This window comes from Chiloscyllium punctatum, chromosome 9 (assembly GCF_047496795.1).
Source record: "Chiloscyllium punctatum isolate Juve2018m chromosome 9, sChiPun1.3, whole genome shotgun sequence".
NCBI lineage: Eukaryota > Metazoa > Chordata > Chondrichthyes > Orectolobiformes > Hemiscylliidae > Chiloscyllium > Chiloscyllium punctatum.
In genome coordinates this window covers 121,204,478-121,225,881 of record NC_092747.1, presented here as the reverse complement: position 1 = coordinate 121,225,881, position 21,404 = coordinate 121,204,478, and the positions used below count along the sequence as shown (strand labels likewise).

The window sequence follows — 21,404 nt, the reverse complement described above, 5'->3', positions numbered from 1 at the left end:
GATGATCTGTGATGCTGATCAGATTGAGGATGTATTGATATCCACTTCTAGAAGTTGCTGCTGTACATGGACCTCCGAGGTTCCCTGTAACAGCAGGAAAGATTAGACGGAACAAGGAGAGGAACATATGAGTTAGGAGGAGGCCACTCAGCCCCTTGAGCCTTCTCCACCATTCTGAACAATAATAGTGGATCTAGTTGTGCTTTCTACTACAAGGACAGTGTCCTTTTCATTTTTGTGTTTTCATAAAGTGTGCGCCATGATAAGAAAAAATTGTTTCTACATATGGTGATTTACCAGGATGTCTGCATAATTACCCAACAAGGAATTTGATCCCTATTCTGAACTCTGTTGGTGTGGGGTTCCCACAGAATGCAGATGATCAGGAGCCAAGAAGGATTTTACAAGAGAAGCTGACTGGTTCTCAGCTAACTAACTGAGGAAATTGGAACTGGAAACAAATCACAGAAAGAGTCAAAAAGAGGCACATAGGTGTTTGCAGTTGTTCTGCCCAGCAGAAGCTGCCAGTTCTCTGCAGTAAAAAAAATTCAGTTTGAGCCATTACCTTTCCTGCAGAAGTTGTTATGAGACGTAACTTTTGAATTGATAAATCAGAGATATTTTACAAGTGAACCCTTCACTCTGTTTCTCTTGTAATCCAGTGGAAGTATTTAGAATCAGGCAACTGAACACCAGGGGTCTGGGTAACCAAATAAGTGTCATCTCAACATCAGAACCAGGAAGCACAGAGCACAGAGCTCACTTTCCACTTTTTCTGCCTCCACCAATAATTTATATTCCCTATTTGTTTTTCTGTGCATGTAAAGGGAATTATATAAGAGGATTAAAACTTCAATTAGTAGTCTTACATGCCAGTGGTTTATATCTATGTAGTGGCACAGTGGCTCAGTGGTTAGCACTGTTGCCTCACAGCACCAGAGTCCTGGGTTCGATTCCAATCTTGGGTGATTGTCTGTGTGGAGTTTGCACATTCTCCCTGTGTCTGCATGGGTTGCTCCGGTTTCCTCCCATAGTCCAAAGATGTGCAGGTCAGGTAAATTGTCAATTAGGTGCATTAGGCAGAGGGAAAGTGGGTTAGTCTTCAGAGGGTCGGTGTGGACCTGCTGGGCCAAAGGGCCTATTTCCACACTGTAGGGAATCTAATTTACTTATAATAAATAATTATTATTATTCACTCCAGAACCCTATTCCCACTTTCTGTCAACCTTGGTCTGAAAGTCTGATAAATTGGGTATATTGTATACTGTAAACATGACTCTGGAAATATTGGCTTGAATTATAGAAGCCCTACAATGTGGAAGCAGGCCATTCAGTCCACTTGATCCTCTGAGGAATATGCCACCCAGGCCTAAATACCCTTCCTTATCCCTACAATTCTTCATTTCCCGTGGCTAATCCAGCTAACTTACACATCCCTGGACGGTATGAGCAATTCACCTAGCCTGCACACATTTGGATTGTGGGAGGAAACTGGATCACCCAGAGGAAACTCACACAGACACGGGGAGAATATGCAAACTCCACACAGGCAGTCACCCGATGGTAGAATCAAACCCGGGTCCCTGGCGCTGTGATGCGGCAGTGCTAACCACTGAGTCACTATGCCGCCCACTTATGGCAAACTGCCTCAGTAAGGGTGACACAACTCTGTTTGATGTTGTCCTTTAAGCCAATACTGCTTTCTGCACATTGAGATACCGGTCCAGAGTGACCATGAATACACCGTTCTGGGGGCTGCTTGCTCCTTCTCACTCATGGTCTTCAATTTCTCATGTACTGTCACATTTCTTTATTTAACATCTGTACACAGTAAGTTCTTAAATGTTGTTCTGTAGTTTTATGTTGAAGACCGCTCACCACATGCTCATTATTGATGGGTATTTTCTCTCTTATTGATGTCAGAGTCCATCTGATCAGTTTCATCAGCATAATTTACATGAAATCTATTTCACCACAAATTCCATTTTCCCAAGCCCACCCTGCCCATAACTCTTGACCCCCTTGTTTGTCCAGGAATTCAATCTAACCCAACTTTGAATCAATAACCCAGTCATCTTTGCCTCCTGGAGAAGAGAATTTGAACCAAGGTCAGCCCTATCCTCATGTTCTTGATTGGCAATTGTGTTAACATCTACCATTTGTGGAACTATCCATCTTCCAGAAAACAATTGACTTAATTCCAACTGTTTCACAACTCAATCAGTAAGCTGTTTGCAAACAAGCCATTTTTTTATACAGCTAAATCCTTAATTACCACATTTAATTTCACTAACTCAAGACTTAACAGATTGCATGATGTGTGTGATACATTATCTGTCTTCTCCGCTCTGATAAATAGCCATCAACAACTGTCTTTGAATGAGGCACAAGTGAGGAATTTGGTTTTGGTTATCTGGTAAAAGCATTTATCTGATGTTTAGGGGCAAGTGCAGATAGCGTGGAGCTAGGGTAAGGAATGGCTGCAAGTTAGCAGTTGGGAAACCTGGAAATATGAATTTAAAATCAGGATGTGATCACCATATTTGGAATCCCACTGATAGGCTGGTAGCCTTTTGGGAAGACAGACCCAGTGCCATAACCAGGAGGTGGAGGGAAATCTTTAGAAAGGTCAGTGAGGTTGAAATAACTCCAGAGAGCCTGGCATCTCATCACCAAGTCCCCTTTTATTTACATGTGGAGTGTCTTTGAAACCGATCCAGCTCCCTTAGAGCCTGCTGTCAGAGTGAACAGAACCACTGACACTCCTGTTTATATCTGTCAGCCAGGGCTCCCTGATTGGACCAGATTAACAGCCCCAATCAGAGAACTCATATCCTGTGAGGTCCAACTGGGTGACTTTGTCACAAGCACAACAGAGGCCAGAGACGAAGAGTAATCATAGTCATATTTATGTTGCTGAGAGCAGACTTGGCAACAGCCTGAAAGGATTTGAGCAAGGAGTTGTAAGAATGCTAAACCTATACCTTGGAGGAAATGTCAGATACAGGAACTGAAACAATAAAGGGAGAATAGAGACACAGAGAAGGAAAACATTGAGCAAATCCTTGTGAAAATTAAACATTGCATCAATCAGTTAGATTCGTTGATTTAAACAGCAGCCAGGATAATGATACATCATGAGATTTATAGCTTGCTTTGTGTCAAATTCAGTTTTCTTGACTCCTGGCTTCACACTGTGCTGTTGTTTTTGAATCAGCCAACAAAAATCAACAAATTTGTTTTTGACTCATTGCCAATTAATGGTGAAGAGGATAGAATAATGATTTATTCCATTCGTTGTCGCAATTCAATTCAATCAGTCAAAATACTGATACTTCATTAAATTAAGCAGTGGACATCACCATTATATGTTTATATCCCTTGATATACCAATCTTTTTCCCCTTTAACTTTATCTTCTGAGCCTAAGCAGACACAAACCCAAAGTGGCCTTACACTCCAAGAGGTGCTTATTTGTGAGAGGCCTTGTCAGCTTGTAGAGCAAGACAGTTGAGGTCAGAAGTAATAGAATATTTGCCAAATGTATCCAACCCTCTTTAACAGTCAACTAAAAAAAACAAGTTGAAGGACAAGTCATACACTTAACACCATTCTCCTCATTTCATTCAATTGTCCTACCACAGTTTGGCACAGCATCTAAAACCTGAGCAACTAATGGTGTTCCTCTGCCAATGACATAATTATTGGACTGTTTAGAATTCATTTCAGCAAACTATTGATAAAAAGGTATGAATTTGATCAGACATTTTGCACAGCCAATATTAAACAGTCATAGAGAAATAGAGATGTATAGCATGGAAACAAACCCTTTGGTCCCAACTCGTCCATGCCAATCAGATATCCATAAGACCATAAGACATAGGAGTGGAAGTAAGGCCATTCGGCCCATCGAGTCCACTCCGCCATTCAATCATGGCTGATGCGCATTTCAGCTCCACTTGCCAGCATTCTCCCCGTAGCCCTTAATTCCTCTCGACAACAAGAACCTATCAATCTCGGCCTTGAAGACATTTAGCGTCCCGGCTTCCACTGCACTCCGTGGCAATGAATTCCACAGGCCCACCACTCTCTGGCTGAAGAAATGTCTCCGCATTTCCGTTCTGAAATGACCCCCTCTAATTCTAAGGCTGTGTCCACGGGTCCTAGTCTCCTCGCCTAACAGAAACAATTTTCTAGCATCCACCTTTTCAAAGCCATGTATTATTTTGTACGTCTCTATTAGATCTCCCCTTAATCTTCTAAACTCCAACGAATACAATCCCAGTATCCTCAGCCGTTCCTCATATGCTAGACCTGTCATTCCAGGGATCATCCGTGTGAATCTCCGCTGGACACGTTCCAGTGCCAGTATGTCCTTCCTGAGGTGTGGGGACCAAAACTGGACACAGTACTCCAAATGGGGCCTAACCAGAGCTTTATAAAGTCTTAGTAGTATCCTAACCTCATTTCGTCTCATTTGCCAGCACTTGGCCCATATCTCTCTAAATGATTTCTAATCATCTACCCATCCAGATGCCTTTTAAATACTGTAATTGTACCAGCCTCCACCACTTCCTCTGGCAGCTCATTCCATACACGCACCATCCTCTGTGTGAAAAAGTTACCCCTTAGGTCTCTTTTATATCTTTCCCTGCTCACCCTAAACCTATACCCTCTAGTTCTGGACTCCCCACCCCAGGGGAAAGATCTTACCTGTTTACCCTATCCATGCCCCTCATGATTTTATAAACCTCTATAAGGTCACCTGTCAGCCTCCAATGCTCCAGTGAAAACAGCCTCAGCCTATTCAGCATCTCCCTGTAGCTCAAATCCTCCAACCCTTGCAACATCCTTGTAAATCTTTTCTGAACCCTTTCAAACTTCACTACATCCTTCTGATGGGAAGGAGACCACAATTGCATGCAATATTCCAAAAGTGGCCTAATCAATGCCTTGTACAGTCGCGTCATGACCTCCCAATTCCTGTACTCAATACTCTGACCAATAAAGGAAAACATATCAAACACCTTCTTCACTATCCCTTTCTACCTCAACTCTTGTTTTAAGGAACTATAAACCTGACTCCAAGGTCTCTTTGTTCAGCAACACTCGCCAGGACCTTTCCACTAAATGTATAAGTCCTGCTCTGATTTGCTTTTCCAAAATACAGCACCTCACGTTTCTCTAAATTAAACTTCATCTGCCACTCCTCAGCCCATTGGCCCATCTGATCAAGATCCCGAGGTAACCTTCTTCGCTGTCCACTGTATCTCCAATTTTGGCGTCAACTGCAAACTTACTAACTATACCTCCTATGTTCACATCCAATTCATTTATATAAATGACAAATAAATGGAGAATATTCTTTTCTAGTTGTAATAGGGTGACAAGCATCAAAGAAAAACTCACTGAAATATTTCACCATTAGATGTAATGTTTCACGTACAAAAGCTCACCTGTACAAAGGAAACTTGGCAGTCCACCATAGACAAGATCCTCATTGTCTGGTAAAACAAATGGACATCTGGTCTGGACCTCCAAACAGTATTGCTTGCAAGGAATTCTGGAACTACAGTGAAACTGTGTGGCCTCGAAATACTGGGAACAGAGCCAGGCTTTGTAGACAGCCTATAAAGAAAATACATGGAGTGAGTATGTGTGGGATTTGAGTTCAATAATTGAAGTAAATTTGAAGGGGTAAAACAGGTTACATATGACAGTAAAGTGGCTTTAAATGCTAAATAAATCAGGTTAAAGTTTCCATGTATGTCAAGATTTGCTGATACTGACATTGCAACCGCAGCACTTGTGTGATTGAGCTTACTTTGCACAGGTATTGCTGTTAAACTGTCAGTGCAAGCCTTAAAATAATGAGCTGAACCCAGTCTGGTATGAGAGAAAAGCAGATTGAGACTTCTGGGAGGACAGAGTTTTACATCGTTTAATTCTGACCTGTTTAATATCCAAATTACACTGTGAGGTAAGTGTTGGCAGGATAATAACTGTGTTTTGAGAGTATTTTCAGGTCTGTCTCACACTATAAGTGTAGCACTGCTGGGGTTCTCATTATCGATAGGAGCTGTTTGTGAATAATCTTTGAATGACTTTTCAAACAATTTCCCTGCATTTGTTATAAAATGAAATGAATTTCAAATTCATCTTATGTCCCAATAGCAAATTAAGTTGAAGAAAGAGAACAATGAGCGCACGTGTTTAAACAGTACAGAAATGTTACAATTTACCTCTGTCCACTCCACTTCACTGTAAAGCACCCCATTTCATCAACATAGCTTATTATTTGTGTTAAGTTAAAAATCGCACAACACCAGGTTTTTTAACTTTGTACACCCCAGTCCAACACCAGCATCTCCAAATCATTATTACTTGTGTGAAGCTCAATGTCTTCTCATTATTTGTTCATTATTGTATCATCCATTTTCTCAGTTACCATTCACTCTGTTTGACCTCTGAAGGTGTTGATCCCTTATTAGAGTATAGTTGCCCTAAATCTGATAGAACCTTGAGTATGTCATCCATGTGAGCCATTATTGGTTTATGAACCATAACAGTGAGTGTTGTTAGTAAACTATTCCATCACAGGCAACATCATATCAGAGCCTGATGTGATCTTTAAGTGATATCCTGTACATGTTTATGATCAACAGAAGACACTTGATTGTGACTTCGAGAATGTCGCTGAATTGCCCCCTTCTCGCTACTGGCTGCTGAAGGAACTTTTGCTGCTCCAGTTCATTGATGGAGCATAACCTAGGACCTTCTTTCTATAGACCTCAAATATTCTTTTGATGAATTAACCAAGGCACCATTCAGGTATTATTCTTTTTCATATTTTAAACAGACATTTGCCCCAATCTTAACTGGAGTGGGTTTATCCTGCATGGGAAGGAGAGTCTAAAACGCCAGCAAGACTGAATTAGCTTCCTCACTGCAGAGTGTTCACTTCACCACATGTGTGATTACAAGGAAGCCTACTTGATAGAGTGGAATAGCTCTGGATTGGGTGGGGAATGCTGTCGGAGGCTTCCATTCAACAACAGATTAGGAGTTTACTGTTGGGGTAGTTATAACCATGGCTGTGTTTTGCGACATCCCTGGCAGCGGCTGGTGAGGGCAGAAATCCTAGTCTTCAGGAGTCTACAATCCTGAAGTATTGCCTGCAATTGATCCAGCATGAGAAGTAAGTAGGGGGAAAAGATCCTGCAAGCACTCTTACAAAATCACCTCACTTTCCCATGCTGACACCTATCAAAACATATTATTTGTCAAATTTCCAAAATCCAGAGAATTCAGCCCCCCAGGTAAAACATGGAAGTAGATATGTGGGAGATAGATCTCACTTGAAGGTTTTACAATTTTTGCATCCCATCTAATCCAAACTCACTTGTTTTTCTGAGATTAAAAGTCCCCCAAACACTTTTGGTGAAACCCTGAAGCAAATGGCTGAGGAAAAGTCATCTCAACTCGAACTGTGAGCGTGGTCTCTCTCCATGGATGCTGTCTGACCTGTTGTGATAACCAGCATTTGCTGTTTTCAGAAACTTGCTCCTACACTTTCATCTCACCTCTGAAATTCAGCTCTTTGCTCGATTTTTGAATGTTTTGATCAATTTAGTAATGAGAATTGGAGTCAAAGGTCCATGGCAGAGTTCAGACTAATCATTGATGAATAGACTGTAACTCTGTAAGGTTTGCTTCATAGTACTGTTGCAAGACCAACTATTACCTTGTGGATGATTGAGAGCAGAAGAAAAGGGGGAACACTGGATTTTTCTAAATTTTGTACAAACTTGGGTATTGGCAGGTGGATGAAAGTGATGACTAAGTGATATTATCGCTAGACTGGCCTACATGTGACTCCAGACCCACAACAATGTGGGGCAACCACCTGACGAAGGAGCAATGATTTGAAAGCCAGTACTTCCAAATAAACCTGTTGGACTATAACCTGGTGTTGTGTGATTTTTAACTTAACACAGCAATGTGGTTAGCCGGTGAGGGCAGAATCCAGTAGGTTATTCTCTTTGTCATTTCTCTCACCAGCAACTGTAAGCCCAGTCAAGTAAATCTGACTCAATTAGCAGTGGCATCATTGTGACAGTGACAGACATTGAAGCCACCTGCCCACCCCAGTTGTACACTTTGTGCTGCTCTTACTCTCGATGCTTCTTCCAAGTTGTGTTGCGGACTGGTTTATCAGCTGAGTGGGGACAGACAACAGTAATGAGTTTACTTGGAAGGTTTGCTTCTCCATTTTTGAACTGATGCATGAAACATCAGCTGGTCATGACGATGGATGGGTTTGTGACAAGGACTGTAAGGTGTATTTTGGTGCACACGACTTTGTCAAGTTTGTCTAATCTGTAGATGGACTTTTCCAGAGAAGGGCTTTTGCCTGAAACGTCGAATTTCCTGCTCTTCGGATGCTGCCTGACCTGCTCTGCTTTTCCAGCAACACTAATCTAAACTCTGATTTCCAGCATCTGCAGTCCTCACTTTTGCCAGACTTTTCCAGATGTTAGTGACGAGGATATTGTGGGGTTGTCTCGGCAGAACGTGCATTTGTCATTTCCAATGCCTTTATGACGCTGGCTGCTCCATCTGGCTTTATCCTTATTCAACTCTTTTGTAGCATTTTGACTCAATAACTTCAGTAACCTGTTAGACTATTTCAGGGACCATTTAAGGGACCAACATTATTGTTTCAGGGATGAACATTAGTGTTGATCTGGAGTTATTCTTAGGCTGGACTGAGTTAAAACAGTAGATTTGCTCTCATAAAAGATATCTGTGAACCAGAGGGATTTTTACAACAATTCTATGAACAATTGCTGATAGCTAGCTTTTTCGGTTCCATTTCCTCATAAATTAAATTTAAATTCAAGCTGCTGTGTTAACCTCTCTGGAACCATTCACGCTGGGTATTGGATTTCTAGCCCAGTAACATCACCACTGTGCTAACAATCCCCACAAAAGCTACATAATGCACTGTAACACCCAGCAAAGGTCAGTCGACAACAACTTCCAATTCCCAAATCTCTAGCTTCTTGAACATCAATGCAACATACATCATTAAAATCTCCTTCTGAGGATGTACCTAAGCACATGGACTGCATGATAATGAAGCCAGCTCGCCACTATATCTTCAAAGGTAATTAAGAAGAGTAACAAATGTTAGCTTTATCAGTGTTGCTTACACCCATTGAACAAGGGTGTGATGATGTGATGGGGTTGTTAGCCCAATAGACGGTCAACTAGAATGCCAAAGTCAGAACAGCCTGCTCTAACCTGAAAGAATGACCAGTGAGGGCAACAGAAAAGCCTACAATTTATGAATCTAGGGCTGTGTCCAGCAAATGTGAAATGAGTTCCATTTCACTTTTCCTTTGTCTGCATCAAATATTAATAATAGTTCAGGCAATCATCTGAGATGCAGTGTTTTTCATGTAATATGGTGAATATAAGGTCAGGCTGAAGACCATTTCCTGTTAGATTTTGTAGGAATGTCTTTGAGCCCAAAATTAAGTCATCTTTCTGTGCTAAAATAAGATGCAATACATTTATTCACCATTAGATGGTGGCATATATCCTCCATATGCCCCATCACACTCCAAAATAAAGCTAAATGTAACAAGACAGATACTGAACTCTCTGCCTAACAATACAACTGCTGAGAAATCAGTTCAAATTAAGCTGCTATTAAAGACATTAAGATGCTAAGTTAATGGAGCAATATGGACTGTCATGTCAAGACTATTCATTTGGAAACTTAACAATGACATGTATACTGTTGGTTATGAATACGCAAAAACAAAACAGCAATGTGATTGTCCAATTTGGAGAAAACACTGCATCTTACTTTCAAACTTAGAGTTCCACAAAACTACCATCTACCCACACCATTTCTAACACTGTGAATATGAAATAAATGTGGGTGCGTGTTAATTGTGGCTCAGCCTTGTAGTAATTTTACTTCAGAGTTGCAAAAAGTTGCTAATGGCAAAGATCAAGATTTACATTCCAGCAGTGTATTGAGAAATTGATGCGCTTTTGGTCGTGACATCTTTCAGATGAGATTTTAAACTAAGACTCCATCTCCTCTCTGATGGATGCCAAATATTGCACAGTGCCTTCTTGAAGAAGGGAGGTTATTCCCAGAGCACTGGCCCTGCATGAGAGTCAATTATTTTTTCCTTAAACTGAAACTAATTTAAGGACCACGACTTTAGAATGCTGGAGTTTCACTTCCCATTCACTCAAAGGATTGCTGGCAAATGCATCACCACCAAAAGGAATTTTCCTGCAGCTGTTTGCATGCCAACATAACAATGATTGGCTGGAGGTGACATGTCACTAGCCCTCACTCAGCAAGATAGCCTCCTTCAGAGAACCACCAGCCAACCTGATTGGTAGTTGGCACGTTGTAGCATTGCCAGAAGGTGCGGTGTACAGGAATGGCCTTTCAACCCACTGTGTCTGCACCAGCTGTTTGAAAGAGCACCATTCTCCTGCCATTTCCCATAATCCTCAACACTGTCACTCTTTAAATAATCATTGAAAGCCCTTTTGAATGTCTCAGATGAGTAGCCTCCTACATACATTCAGGCAGTGCATTCCAGACCCTGACCACCTGCTGAGAAAATGTTTTTTTTCTCACATCACATTCTTTTGCAAATGACCTATCCCTGTGCCCTCTCATTCTTGATCGTTTTATGAGTTGGAATAGTTTCTACCTATCTACTTTGTTCAATCCCCTTATGATATTGAAAACTTCTATCAAAGCTACTCTTCACCTTCTTCTCTTTAGGAACACATTCCTAACTTCTCCAATTTGTCTTCATACTGAAGTTTATTATCTCTGAAAACATTCTCATAGACTTGCAATCTCTCCAAGGTGCTTAGATTGTTCCTAAAGTGTGGTGTACACAGCAGGCCAGCTGAGATCTAACTCATACTTTTTACAAGTTTAACTTAAATTCCTTGCTCTATGGCCCTATGAAGAAAGCCTATAGTTCTGTATATTTTAATAACTGCTTGATCTACCTGTCCTGCCACCTTTAGTATTTATGCACGTGTTCATCCAGGTCTCTTTGCTCCTGTACACACTCCTACATCTCCATTGTTTTCTAACCAAATTCTGTCATGTCACCATTCTCTGCATTAACTTCATCTGCCCACGTCACCAACTTGTCAAAGCCCCTTTATGGTTTTCCACTGTTTCACGGTTTACAATGTTTCCAAGTTTTTTTACCATCTGCAAACTTGGACATTGTCTCGACACACTAAGATTGAAATTAATGCATATCAGGAAAAGTAGGGGTCCCATTACAAACCTTCCTCCAGCTTAAAATATCCATTGTCTTTTACTCTTTATTTCCAATCCCTCAGCCAACTATGTAGCCATATTGTACTGTCCTGTAAATTCTATGAGCTATAACTGTTCTTACCAGTCTGTTTGGTGTCACTGCATCAATTTGCTTTTGTAAGTCCATGAAGACAGTACATGAACAGCATTCTAATGATCATTTCCCTGTTACCTCTTCAAAAATCAAGTACGTTAGTTAAACATGATTGCCTTTGAGAAATCTGTATTGGGGATCTGAATTAACCCACATTTTTCATATGACTATCCTGGATTATTATTTCAAAGAGGTTCAGGCCAATTGATTGGGCAAAAATTGCTGAGTTTTTCTTCACGAGTTTTTTTTCAAACAATGGTGTTATTTTTGTAGTTCTCATCTGGCACCAGTCCTGAATCGAGAGAACAGTGGAAGGATATTGCCAGTGGCTCTACAATTTCCGTCTCATATCCTCCAATATTCTTGGATTTATCTCATCCAGTCCTGGCACTTTATCAGTTTTAAGTATTGACAACCTTCCAGTGCCTCTTCTTTATTAATTTTTAACTCTTCTGGTGACAAAGTTTCCTCCTCTGTATCCTCCGATGTATCCTCTCTCACTAGCTGCCTGCCTTCCAAAAGCTTATGGTTTCAAATAAACCTGTTGGACTATAACTTGGTGTCGTGTGATTTTTGACTTTGTCCACCCCAGTCCAGCACCAGCATCTCCACATCCTCTTTGCTAAAGAGGGAGATGCTGCCCAGGCAAAGACATTTAATACCTGAGCCATGCTCTCTGTCTCCACCTGTAAACCTCTTGTTTGTTCTATAATCAACTCTACCCTTTCCCTTACCATTATATTACGGTTTAAATGCCTATCGAAGACTTTGAATTCCCTTTTAAGTTTGCTGCTGGACTTTTTTCCTACTCCTTCTTTGCTTTTCTTATTGGCTTTCTTGCCTTCCTTCTGAACTTCCTGTGTTCAGCCTCAAATGTAGTTTCCACCTGAAACTTGTCATAAACACACTTTATTTTTCTGTAATTTGAATTCTGTCTGCTTTTGCCTGGAGAGTTCATTGCCCCACCTTCCCTTCCCTCAACTGTGCTTGGACTATCTCTTCTTTGAAGGTAGACCATTGTCCAGTGACAGCTTTTCCTAGCGAGCCTTGGTCCAACTCTATGGAGCCCAGCTCTGAGCTTTTCTGAATGAAGTCAGCTCTCCCCAGTTACATATTCCTATTTGCGTTGTTCTTTGTCCTTTTTCAACAGTATCCTAAATCTTAGTATATAATTATTGCCATGTCTTAAATGCTCCCCGATTGACATGTCCTGTACTCGACCTGCCTAGTTCACAAGACCCAGGTCTAGTTTGGACTCCTTTCTTATTGGACTGGACATGGCTTGCTTTAAAAAAATTCTTCTGAACACAATCAAGGAAGCATTTCCTCTTTCTGTCCCTTACACTACAACTATCACAGGTTATATTTGGATAATTAATGATCCCCCATTATAGCCACTGTATGTCTCTGGAACTATATGTAATTTCCTTGCAGATTTCCCTTGCAGGCCTGGGATTACAAGCTATTCCCAGAACCGAAGTCAGGGGAGTCCTGGTCAAGGGAAGTGTTGGGGTCTCAGCCTGGGAGAGGAGATGAGGCCAAGAGGATGGAGGCAAAATGGCTTGAAGTGGGAGAGATGGGGATGAGGATATTTGTGGAAAGGCCAGGGACAAAGGCAAATCTTTTAGGACCATGTAAAGGCAAATAAGAAAGGAGTCCAAACTAGACCTGGGTCTTGTGAACTAGGCAGGTCGAGTACAGGACATGTCAATTGGGGAGCATTTAAGACATGGCAATAATTATATACTAAGATTTAGGATACTGTTGAAAAAGGACAAAGAACAACGCAAATAGGAATATGTAACTGGGGAGAGCTGACTTCATTCAGAAAAGGCAAATCTTTTAGGTCGGCTGCTCAATGTTGAAGGAAGCTCATTGATGGAAGTACTCACTCCTTTACTTACCGGCCAAGGTCTGAGTAAGGTTGTATTTCTGGCTCCCATCCCAGAGTAAGATGTACTCCACACTCGGGGGAATAAGCATTCACAGGCTATATTGAATGTATGCATTATAACAAAGGACACTCAAAAGACTCAAGTCCTCATGTGATCTGATGTACATGCTCAGTCGCTATTATTAAAAATAAAGTTAACTCTTTATTCTATGCCACTGTTCTTGAACTCCTCGTGCCAGACTGAAGATTAGGGGAATTAGTGGGAAGGGAGCCAGCGATTAATGGTCATTAATTGACCTCAACTGGTGCAAATGCAGGCTGCTGTAGGCCTTGTGGGTCCCATATAATTAACTGGGCATTTCAGGGGCAAGTTGGGAGTTAACTGTATTGGCATGGCTTGTATTTCCCTGTTTGGTTGGATCTTGAGGAGGCAACCTTTGCCTTGTCTTAGTTGGAGACTCCTCATCACCTCTTTATTGCAAAGGCCCACTTCACCTTGTGCCTTTCCAGTATACTATAATATTGTTATTATTTATTACTATATTTTGAAAAATGAAAGGTGACCTCATTGAAATGCACAAAATAATTAGGTTTCCCAGTTGCAGAGTCCAGAATCAAGGTTCTAATTTAAAAAAAACGTGGATGCCAAGATGAGGAGCAATTCTTTTATTCTCAGGATTGTGACCATGTAAAGCTTTGAATGTCTCTGCCACTGACAGCTGTAGATTAATGGATCTCAGTTTACCAATGGCTTATAGGGTTTTGGTGATGGGATCGATAAAGGGCAATAAAGTGTTCGATCAGCCACGATAGTATTGATTGATGGAGTAGGCTCAGTGGGCTGAATGGCCTGTTCTTGTTCCTATTCAACAATGTCACTGGTGGACCATTAGATTACGAGAAACAGGAACAGAATTTGGCCATTCTGCCCATTGAATCTGCTCCAACATTCGATTGTTACTGAGCCCCATTCTTCTGTCTTCTCCTTGCTCTCCTTGATCTGATGCATTAGCCAGACTGCTGTCAGTCTGATGTCTCCCTGATGCCTAGGATCAAGGAGGGAGGCAGGGGCTGGAGGGGCTTGGTGGGAAACGGTTGAACAGCAAGGACAGGGTGGGGGCTCTGAGCAGCTCCCTCTGGGAGACTAGGCAATGAGGACCTTTGAACGAGGGACATCTCCCACCCACTTTGCCCACACAGGGTCCCATAAGTAAATACACTAGAATTTGATGGTTATGTTTCCTCATGACAAAAGCCTATCTGCCACTCAAGTAATAACAGCGAGAATAAGATGAAACCCTTAGGTGGACATCAAGGAGCTTAGTTTCTGGCAAAGTGAAAAAAGCATCCACTTCTTTTCACCTGAACCTTGTTGGGGTATAGGTAGGAAGATGGCAAAGCCTTTTCCAACTCGCCTCCCACCTGATTGAATGTGCCCGGCTTCCAAACCCTCCTGAGGCAAGCTTCTACCCAGTGTTAGCACAAAAATAATGTGTGTGCTTGTATCGGGAAAAACCAAATGTCAGCCAGGATTTTCAAATTCTTATACTGAACCTAGGCCCAGAATCTTGTATTTATACTATGGAAGATACAACACAATTTATAACCACTCTATTGGTTGACAATCCCTGCTATTTGTCTGAAGAGGTTGAGGGTGAACTGGGTGAACTTATAGAGGTTTATATAATCATGAGGGGTAAAGATTAAGTGAATGGCAGGCATCTTGTCCAGCGGGGGTGGGGTGGGGCGTGGGGGTGGCGGGGTGTGGATTTCAATACTAGGGGACATTTTTTAAGGTGAGAAGAGAAAGATTTTAATAAAGACGAGGGCCAAGTTTTTCACACAGCGTGGTTCGTCTGTGGAATGAACTTCCAGAGGAAGTAATGGATGTGGGCACAGTCACAACGTTCAAAAGACATTGGGATAAGTGCATGAATAGGAAATGTTTGGAAGGATATAGGCCAGGCGCAGGATGGTGGGACTAGTTTAGTTTGGGACTAAGGTCGGCATGGACTAATTGGACCAAAATGCCTGTTTCTGTGCTGTATGACTCTATGACTCAAAGGACATCATGTTTTCTCACTCCAAGGCTTGAGAGCAACACATAAACACCAGAATCACCAGTGGGAGTGAAAGAGTTAAATTAAGAAGGCAGATTGTAGAGAACTGGCTTGTAGGAGCTCTTGTGGTACTAAGGTAGTGCCCTGACTTTTGAACCAGAACGCCCAGTTTCAAGTCCTATCTGTTCCAGCGAAGTAAAATAATATTTCTGAACAGGTTGATTGGAAATATAGAACTAGCCCCTGTATTGAAAATTAAACCATGATTGAATCCATGTGCTTAGGATAATTAAGAGAGTGAATAGAATAGACAGAGAAATAGATTCTCTCTGCTGGGTGTAAAAGGTTCAGAGAGGAGTAAGGGTATGGAATGCTTTGCCTGCAATGGTAGTAGTTTAAGTGCATTTAAGTCGTCATTGGACAGGCATATGGACGTACATGGAATAGTGTAGGTGGGATGGGCTTCAGATTAGTATGACAGGGCGGTGCAACATTGAGGGCCGAAGTGCCTGTACTGGGCTGTAATGTTCTATGTTCTGTGTTCACTTGTTTGCACAAAGTGTGGTGGAAATCTGGAACTGTCTTCCACAGAAAGCTGGTGACATTCAGCAAATTGAAAACTGAGGCTGACAAGATTTTTATTAGGCAAGAATAGTAAGGTTTATGAAACCAAGGTGGGTACAAGCACATGGAGCTGTGGTAGAGATCAATGTTGATTTAATTAAGTGATAACATGGAAAACTTCTTCCTGTTATGTTCCAGAGGGTTGTATCACATTGTTAATTAATTTGAAGACATCATGTGGCAAGGGCAGACCAACACTAGAAGAGAATTTCATGAATAATCAGTAACAAGGTCTCCAAAAAAAAAATACTAAATGCTGGAAAAATTGACTATTTATCAATTTGGCACTGACATGTCCAATTTGCAACCAACACAAGTCTGCTATCATTTAGTCTGGAGCATAAAATCCAACAGCAAAGATGATATGAGAAGTAAAACAACACTGAATAGAACAATTACAGGGTCATTACAGGTTTGACAGGAAGGATACAAACATAATATAAACTCAATAATAGTAAAATGGAGAAAAGTTCACTTTCATTGTAAGGGATCAAAGATAAGGGTGCAAGTTTCTTCACTAAAGGGATAAAACAAGGACACATTTCTCTTCAAAAGGGAATTAGATATCGACTTTAAAAGGGTGAAAAAAAAATGGAGGGTTACAGGAATAGATCTAAGCCGGGAAACTAATTAGGTAGCAGTTTTGAAAGTGCTGGAACAGGCATGATGAGTCAAATAGTCTCTTTCTGTGATTTAAGATTTAATGATCACCACATAGCATAGAGCAGGCATTAAAGTCCCAAGTTACAAATTATTTCATGCATAATTTGTGCTGCTGTTGTCATTATAGCATAGAGTTTTGAGAAAAAGCATGAATATTCCATGGATTTACTTTGAATCTCAAATCAGGAAAGGGCACAGAATATGAGTAATGCCAATTGGGATGTGTTGGCTTTGGGTAAATCATTTGGTGGTTGGAACTGAATCTTATATTCATTTGGTTAGGTGGGAGTTGCATTGATTTTTCGGAGGGATTCTCAACATGAGGCCTCGCAAGATTTCTTGCTATACCATTCCAAATGCACTTCATTGTGCCGCCGTATGAGATTCTTCACACCTATCTCCATCTTACCATATGCTGTTCCTGAAACAACTGAACTTTAATGCGCCAAAAGGCCAGCATCCCTGAACTACAGCATTATATTTAAAAGGTCACTGTGCACATGGCCAGGAACTGGCATTCCAAAGCTGCCTGGTTAGTGACAGAATCTGAGCAGTTGGGGAAGGGGAAGATGATGCTATGTTTCTCCAACAGGGTCCTGGAGATCCTAGTGAGGGGGTGGTACAAAAATGAGCTGTTCTTTTCTTGGAGGACTGTCAGTGGAGGCCTGGACACTTGAACTGGCAGCCTGGTCTGAGGTAGCCACCTGAGTCAATGCCCTTTCAGTGGTGTAGAGGAATGGCCAGCAGTGTCACAATAAGGTCAATGATCTTCCCTGCTTTGCCAGGAAAGATCCCACTTGTCTCTCTCTGCAATTCTCACACTCACTTGTATCTCCGCTACTGCACCCATCTCCTACCAAGGTTCAGGATTTACAACTCTCATTATTGCCTGTTACATCTTCTCTCACTCACTGTCATTACCATCCTCAACCCTCTCACAAACTGCATGCCAGCTAACTCAAATACCCAGGGAACCTCACTGCTTCCTGACCAGCCGTACCAGCACTAACCACCATTCTCACTTCATTCAATATCTCTCTTTCTCTCATCCTACAGTTGTACAGAGAGGAGCTGGACTGGTAGAGGTGTGCTTTGCCATATGACATGCCTGTAAATACTGCTGCCCCCTGTCCTTCACAATTGCAATCCACCCATCTCCCCAGCCTGCCAGCTCCCAGTCCCAAAGAATAAGCAAGTAAGTCAGCACAAAGTGTGCAAGCAGTCAGAAAGCAGTGAGTTGCCTTGAAATACAGCTTGGTGCAATTCATGAGCTGAATGCCTGTCCCTGTACACAATGTCCTTGCAGCAGCCTGATAGTGCTCATGGCTGATGTGCCCTGCAATGTGAATCAGTGCTTCCTTAAGTAGAATAGAAACAGTTTCCATTCTTATTTCAACCCCATATAAGGAGCTGCTGCCTTAAGCAAAGTTATTGGAGATTGAAGCTTCAGATACCTTCAACAGTGAACGTTTTGTGATTTTGCTTTATTTTGAGATATAATTAATCCTAAACTGTGGTTGCTAGGCAACAAGATGAAAACAGTGTCATCTTCACAAAAAGTCTGCTCATTGTTCCTGAAGATAAACTTAAGCTATTGTCCTATTTTCATTCATAATGTCAGTCATCAAATTGCTATCAAAGAAAACTGATCTGTGAGATTGATAATGCAGAAAAGGGATAAGAAGGATCCTTGTGTGGTATTATTCTCTGGACTTGAATATTTATACAGGTAGGAAATAATTTCTTATCAGTTTACTTTCAAAGTCTATTCACAACTGACGAGTCAATCACAATTGAAACCTACAACTATTTGCAATTACATACCACTTATAATGTAAAAAATATCCCCACGCAATGAATAGAGATGAACTCAGATGAAAAATGTACACTGAGTCAAAGACGGAGGTGTGACCTTCAGTCACAGATGGATTTTGAAACAGAGGAGAGGGAAGGTGAGGCTTCGAGAGACTATTGGAGATGGTCAGAGTTAAAGTATACCTCAAGTTTTTTCATCAGTCTGATATAGCAGCCAGAGAAAGTTCAGAAACCATTGTTAAGTTGTGGCAGGGATGAAAGACGTTAGCATCAAGGTTCACCTGTAAACATTTCTCATTTGTGACGAACTACCAGACACAATTTGACAGCACCGGGTCAGTGGAGAGATTGAGAAGGCTTTTACCTGTAGAAGCTGATGTCATCTTGTAAGGAAGATAAGGTGACCAAGGATAAATCCATGAGGAATTTCAGGAGTAAACTGAGATGGAAAGATAGGCTACTGCTGGAGATGCTTTGGTTCTGATTTAGAGAGGCACAATATGAAAATATCCAAACTGAGTTGGACTATGAGCAGCATTGAAATGGTTAGTAGACATGGAGTTGTTTAGGAATGAGCTGATGTTGGTTTTGCAAGGAAAAGATCAATAATTGAGGTGAGGGAGCAATTTACAATGTCAGTTGCAGAGGAGATAAGGAAGGGAAACTGAATGGTCCATGCTTCAGAATGGGATTTTGTTTCAAATTACTCGTGGGATGTGAGAATCACTGGCTGGGCCAACATTTATTGCCTGTCCCTAGTTGCCCTTGAGAAGGTGGTGGTGAGCTACCTTCATGAACCGCTGCTGAGGCTGAAGGAGTTAGGACATAAGAACTGGGTCACCAGAAAGGATGAGCTCAATGGGGTTAACAGAAAAGACACTACAGGAAAATGCCTGAGCAGTAAAGACCAGACCTGAGAAAAGGTTGGCCTGATGGACTTGGAGTAGCAGAGCCTCCTGACAAATTAGCAAAACTGTAATGAGTAGTTAAATAGCAGCAACTGTTAAATACTTGGAGTTATAAAAGATAGGACCTGGATCTATTACAAATCAAAAAGAAAATCTGCTTCTAAAGGAGAGGGCATGGCTGAAGTACTAGATATATCTGTCATTACTGGAAGAGAGTCGAGACTGTGATGCTGGAAAAGCACAGCAGGTCAGGTATCATCTGAGGAGCAGGAGAATTGACGTTTCAAGCAAAAGCCCTTCATCAGGAATAAGCAGTGCCCCACCCCCTCCCATTTATCTCTCCAACCCCACGATCTCAGCCTCATTTTTGATGAAGGGCTTTTTCCCGAAACGTCGACTCTCCTGCTCCTTGGATGCTGCCTGACCTGCTGTGCTTTTCCAGCACCATCCTCTCGACTCTCATCTCCCCAGCATCTGCAGTCCTCACTTGTGCTGAGTTCCTGGAATCTGACCCAGTGATGATGAAAGAATGATATGAAAAACATGTTTCCAAATCAGGGTGGTGTGAGATTTGGAGGGGAAATCGGAGATGAAGTGCCTGCTTCCTGCATTCTTCCCGGCTGCTGACCTTGTAGATTTAGGACAAACCTGAGACAGTTGCTTCATGCGCTTTGTAGATGGTACATATGGCTGCCAAATTGCACAATGAAGTGAGTGACTGTTTAAAGATAACGGTTGGTGCCAGTCAAGCAGACTGCTTTAATGAGATGAGTGCTGAGCTTATCTGAATGTTGTCAGAGTTGCACTCTCCAAGGCAGATGCACGATCATCACCTATTGACCAATGCTGGCATTTTACCAAGGGCAAAGGAGATGTTGGGTAGCTCATCCACCCATGTACCAATTCAGCCTCTTAAATATCCATTTATTGGAGGCCACCCCAGCCAGAGTACTACCTGATCTCACATGTTGGCCCTCCTGATCCTGACCATTTACAATGCTCACTGGGGCCTGCCAAACCGCACATTGTCAAAGTACCCTACCTCCATGGACCCTCTAATCCGGCTTCAGTGTACATCATCACTGGGGAATAGGACAGTCCCAGCATTTGGCAGCATTCACCATTTGATTGGCCATCAATCTTGCAGGCAGCACCTCCTCCAGATGAGGAAGAGGTTTCACCCTGACCTGATCAGTATCTCAATGGCCGTGGAATGGGGTCTGGTCTTCCCAGCCAGACGGGGGTTGGACTGCAGCTGACTTTGAAGAAAGGTCATTGCATCCGTGCAAAGGCTCCACCCACAGCTTTCCCCGATGACTGACATCCTGCAGTATGTTGATGGATATAACTTCTTAACTTAATTCTGGTCGTCCTTCTCCATTATCACAGAAAATGTAGGTTGTGATGCAACAAGGAAGTGAAAAGCAGCATGAACAGTCCTTATGTATTTTGCATGATCTTTCTGAATCCATTATTGTGACAGCTACAACTGTGAGAAGTAACACAAAACAGCCTCCCACATTCCAGATGGGATGACAGGGTTGTTCCTATCTTCTGAATAATACTCTAATCTGATTTACATTAGAGGAGAGGTAAGGTTTGAGCTGAGTCATATCAAGACCTTGCAGACAGTATTTTCAAATTTCCGAGATAATATGGGTGGGAGGCTTTTATCACAGAAACTATTCTCGCAAGCAGCTTCATTTGCTGGGGTTTGATATTTGATGTGTGAAACACACTGTCATCAGTGACTGGAAAGTGAATGTTATTACCCAGAAAATCTTATGTGCAGGAAAATTCTGTTTCTACTTTATGAAGGCAATAAAAAATACATTTTTTTTAAAATGGAGGAAGTCTGTTAAAAATAATGGGCGGTACAGTGTGTCAGGGATCCAGGTTCAATTCCACCCTTGAGTCAATGTCTGTGTGGAGTCTGCACATTCTGCCCACATGTGTTTCCTCAG

At 41.8% G+C, this 21,404-nt stretch overlaps 1 protein-coding gene across 1 annotated transcript in view; it reads right to left on the bottom strand.

Annotated features, from left to right (window-relative positions):
• LOC140481646 (NALCN channel auxiliary factor 1-like) overlaps nt 1-21,404 on the bottom strand; it is a 533,617-nt gene that overhangs the window by 6,040 nt on the left and 506,173 nt on the right. Inside the window, exon 3 of the mRNA XM_072578163.1 lies at nt 5,456-5,627. Within this exon, the coding sequence (XP_072434264.1) occupies nt 5,456-5,627 (172 nt within the window). The remainder of the gene's footprint in view (nt 1-5,455; nt 5,628-21,404) is intronic.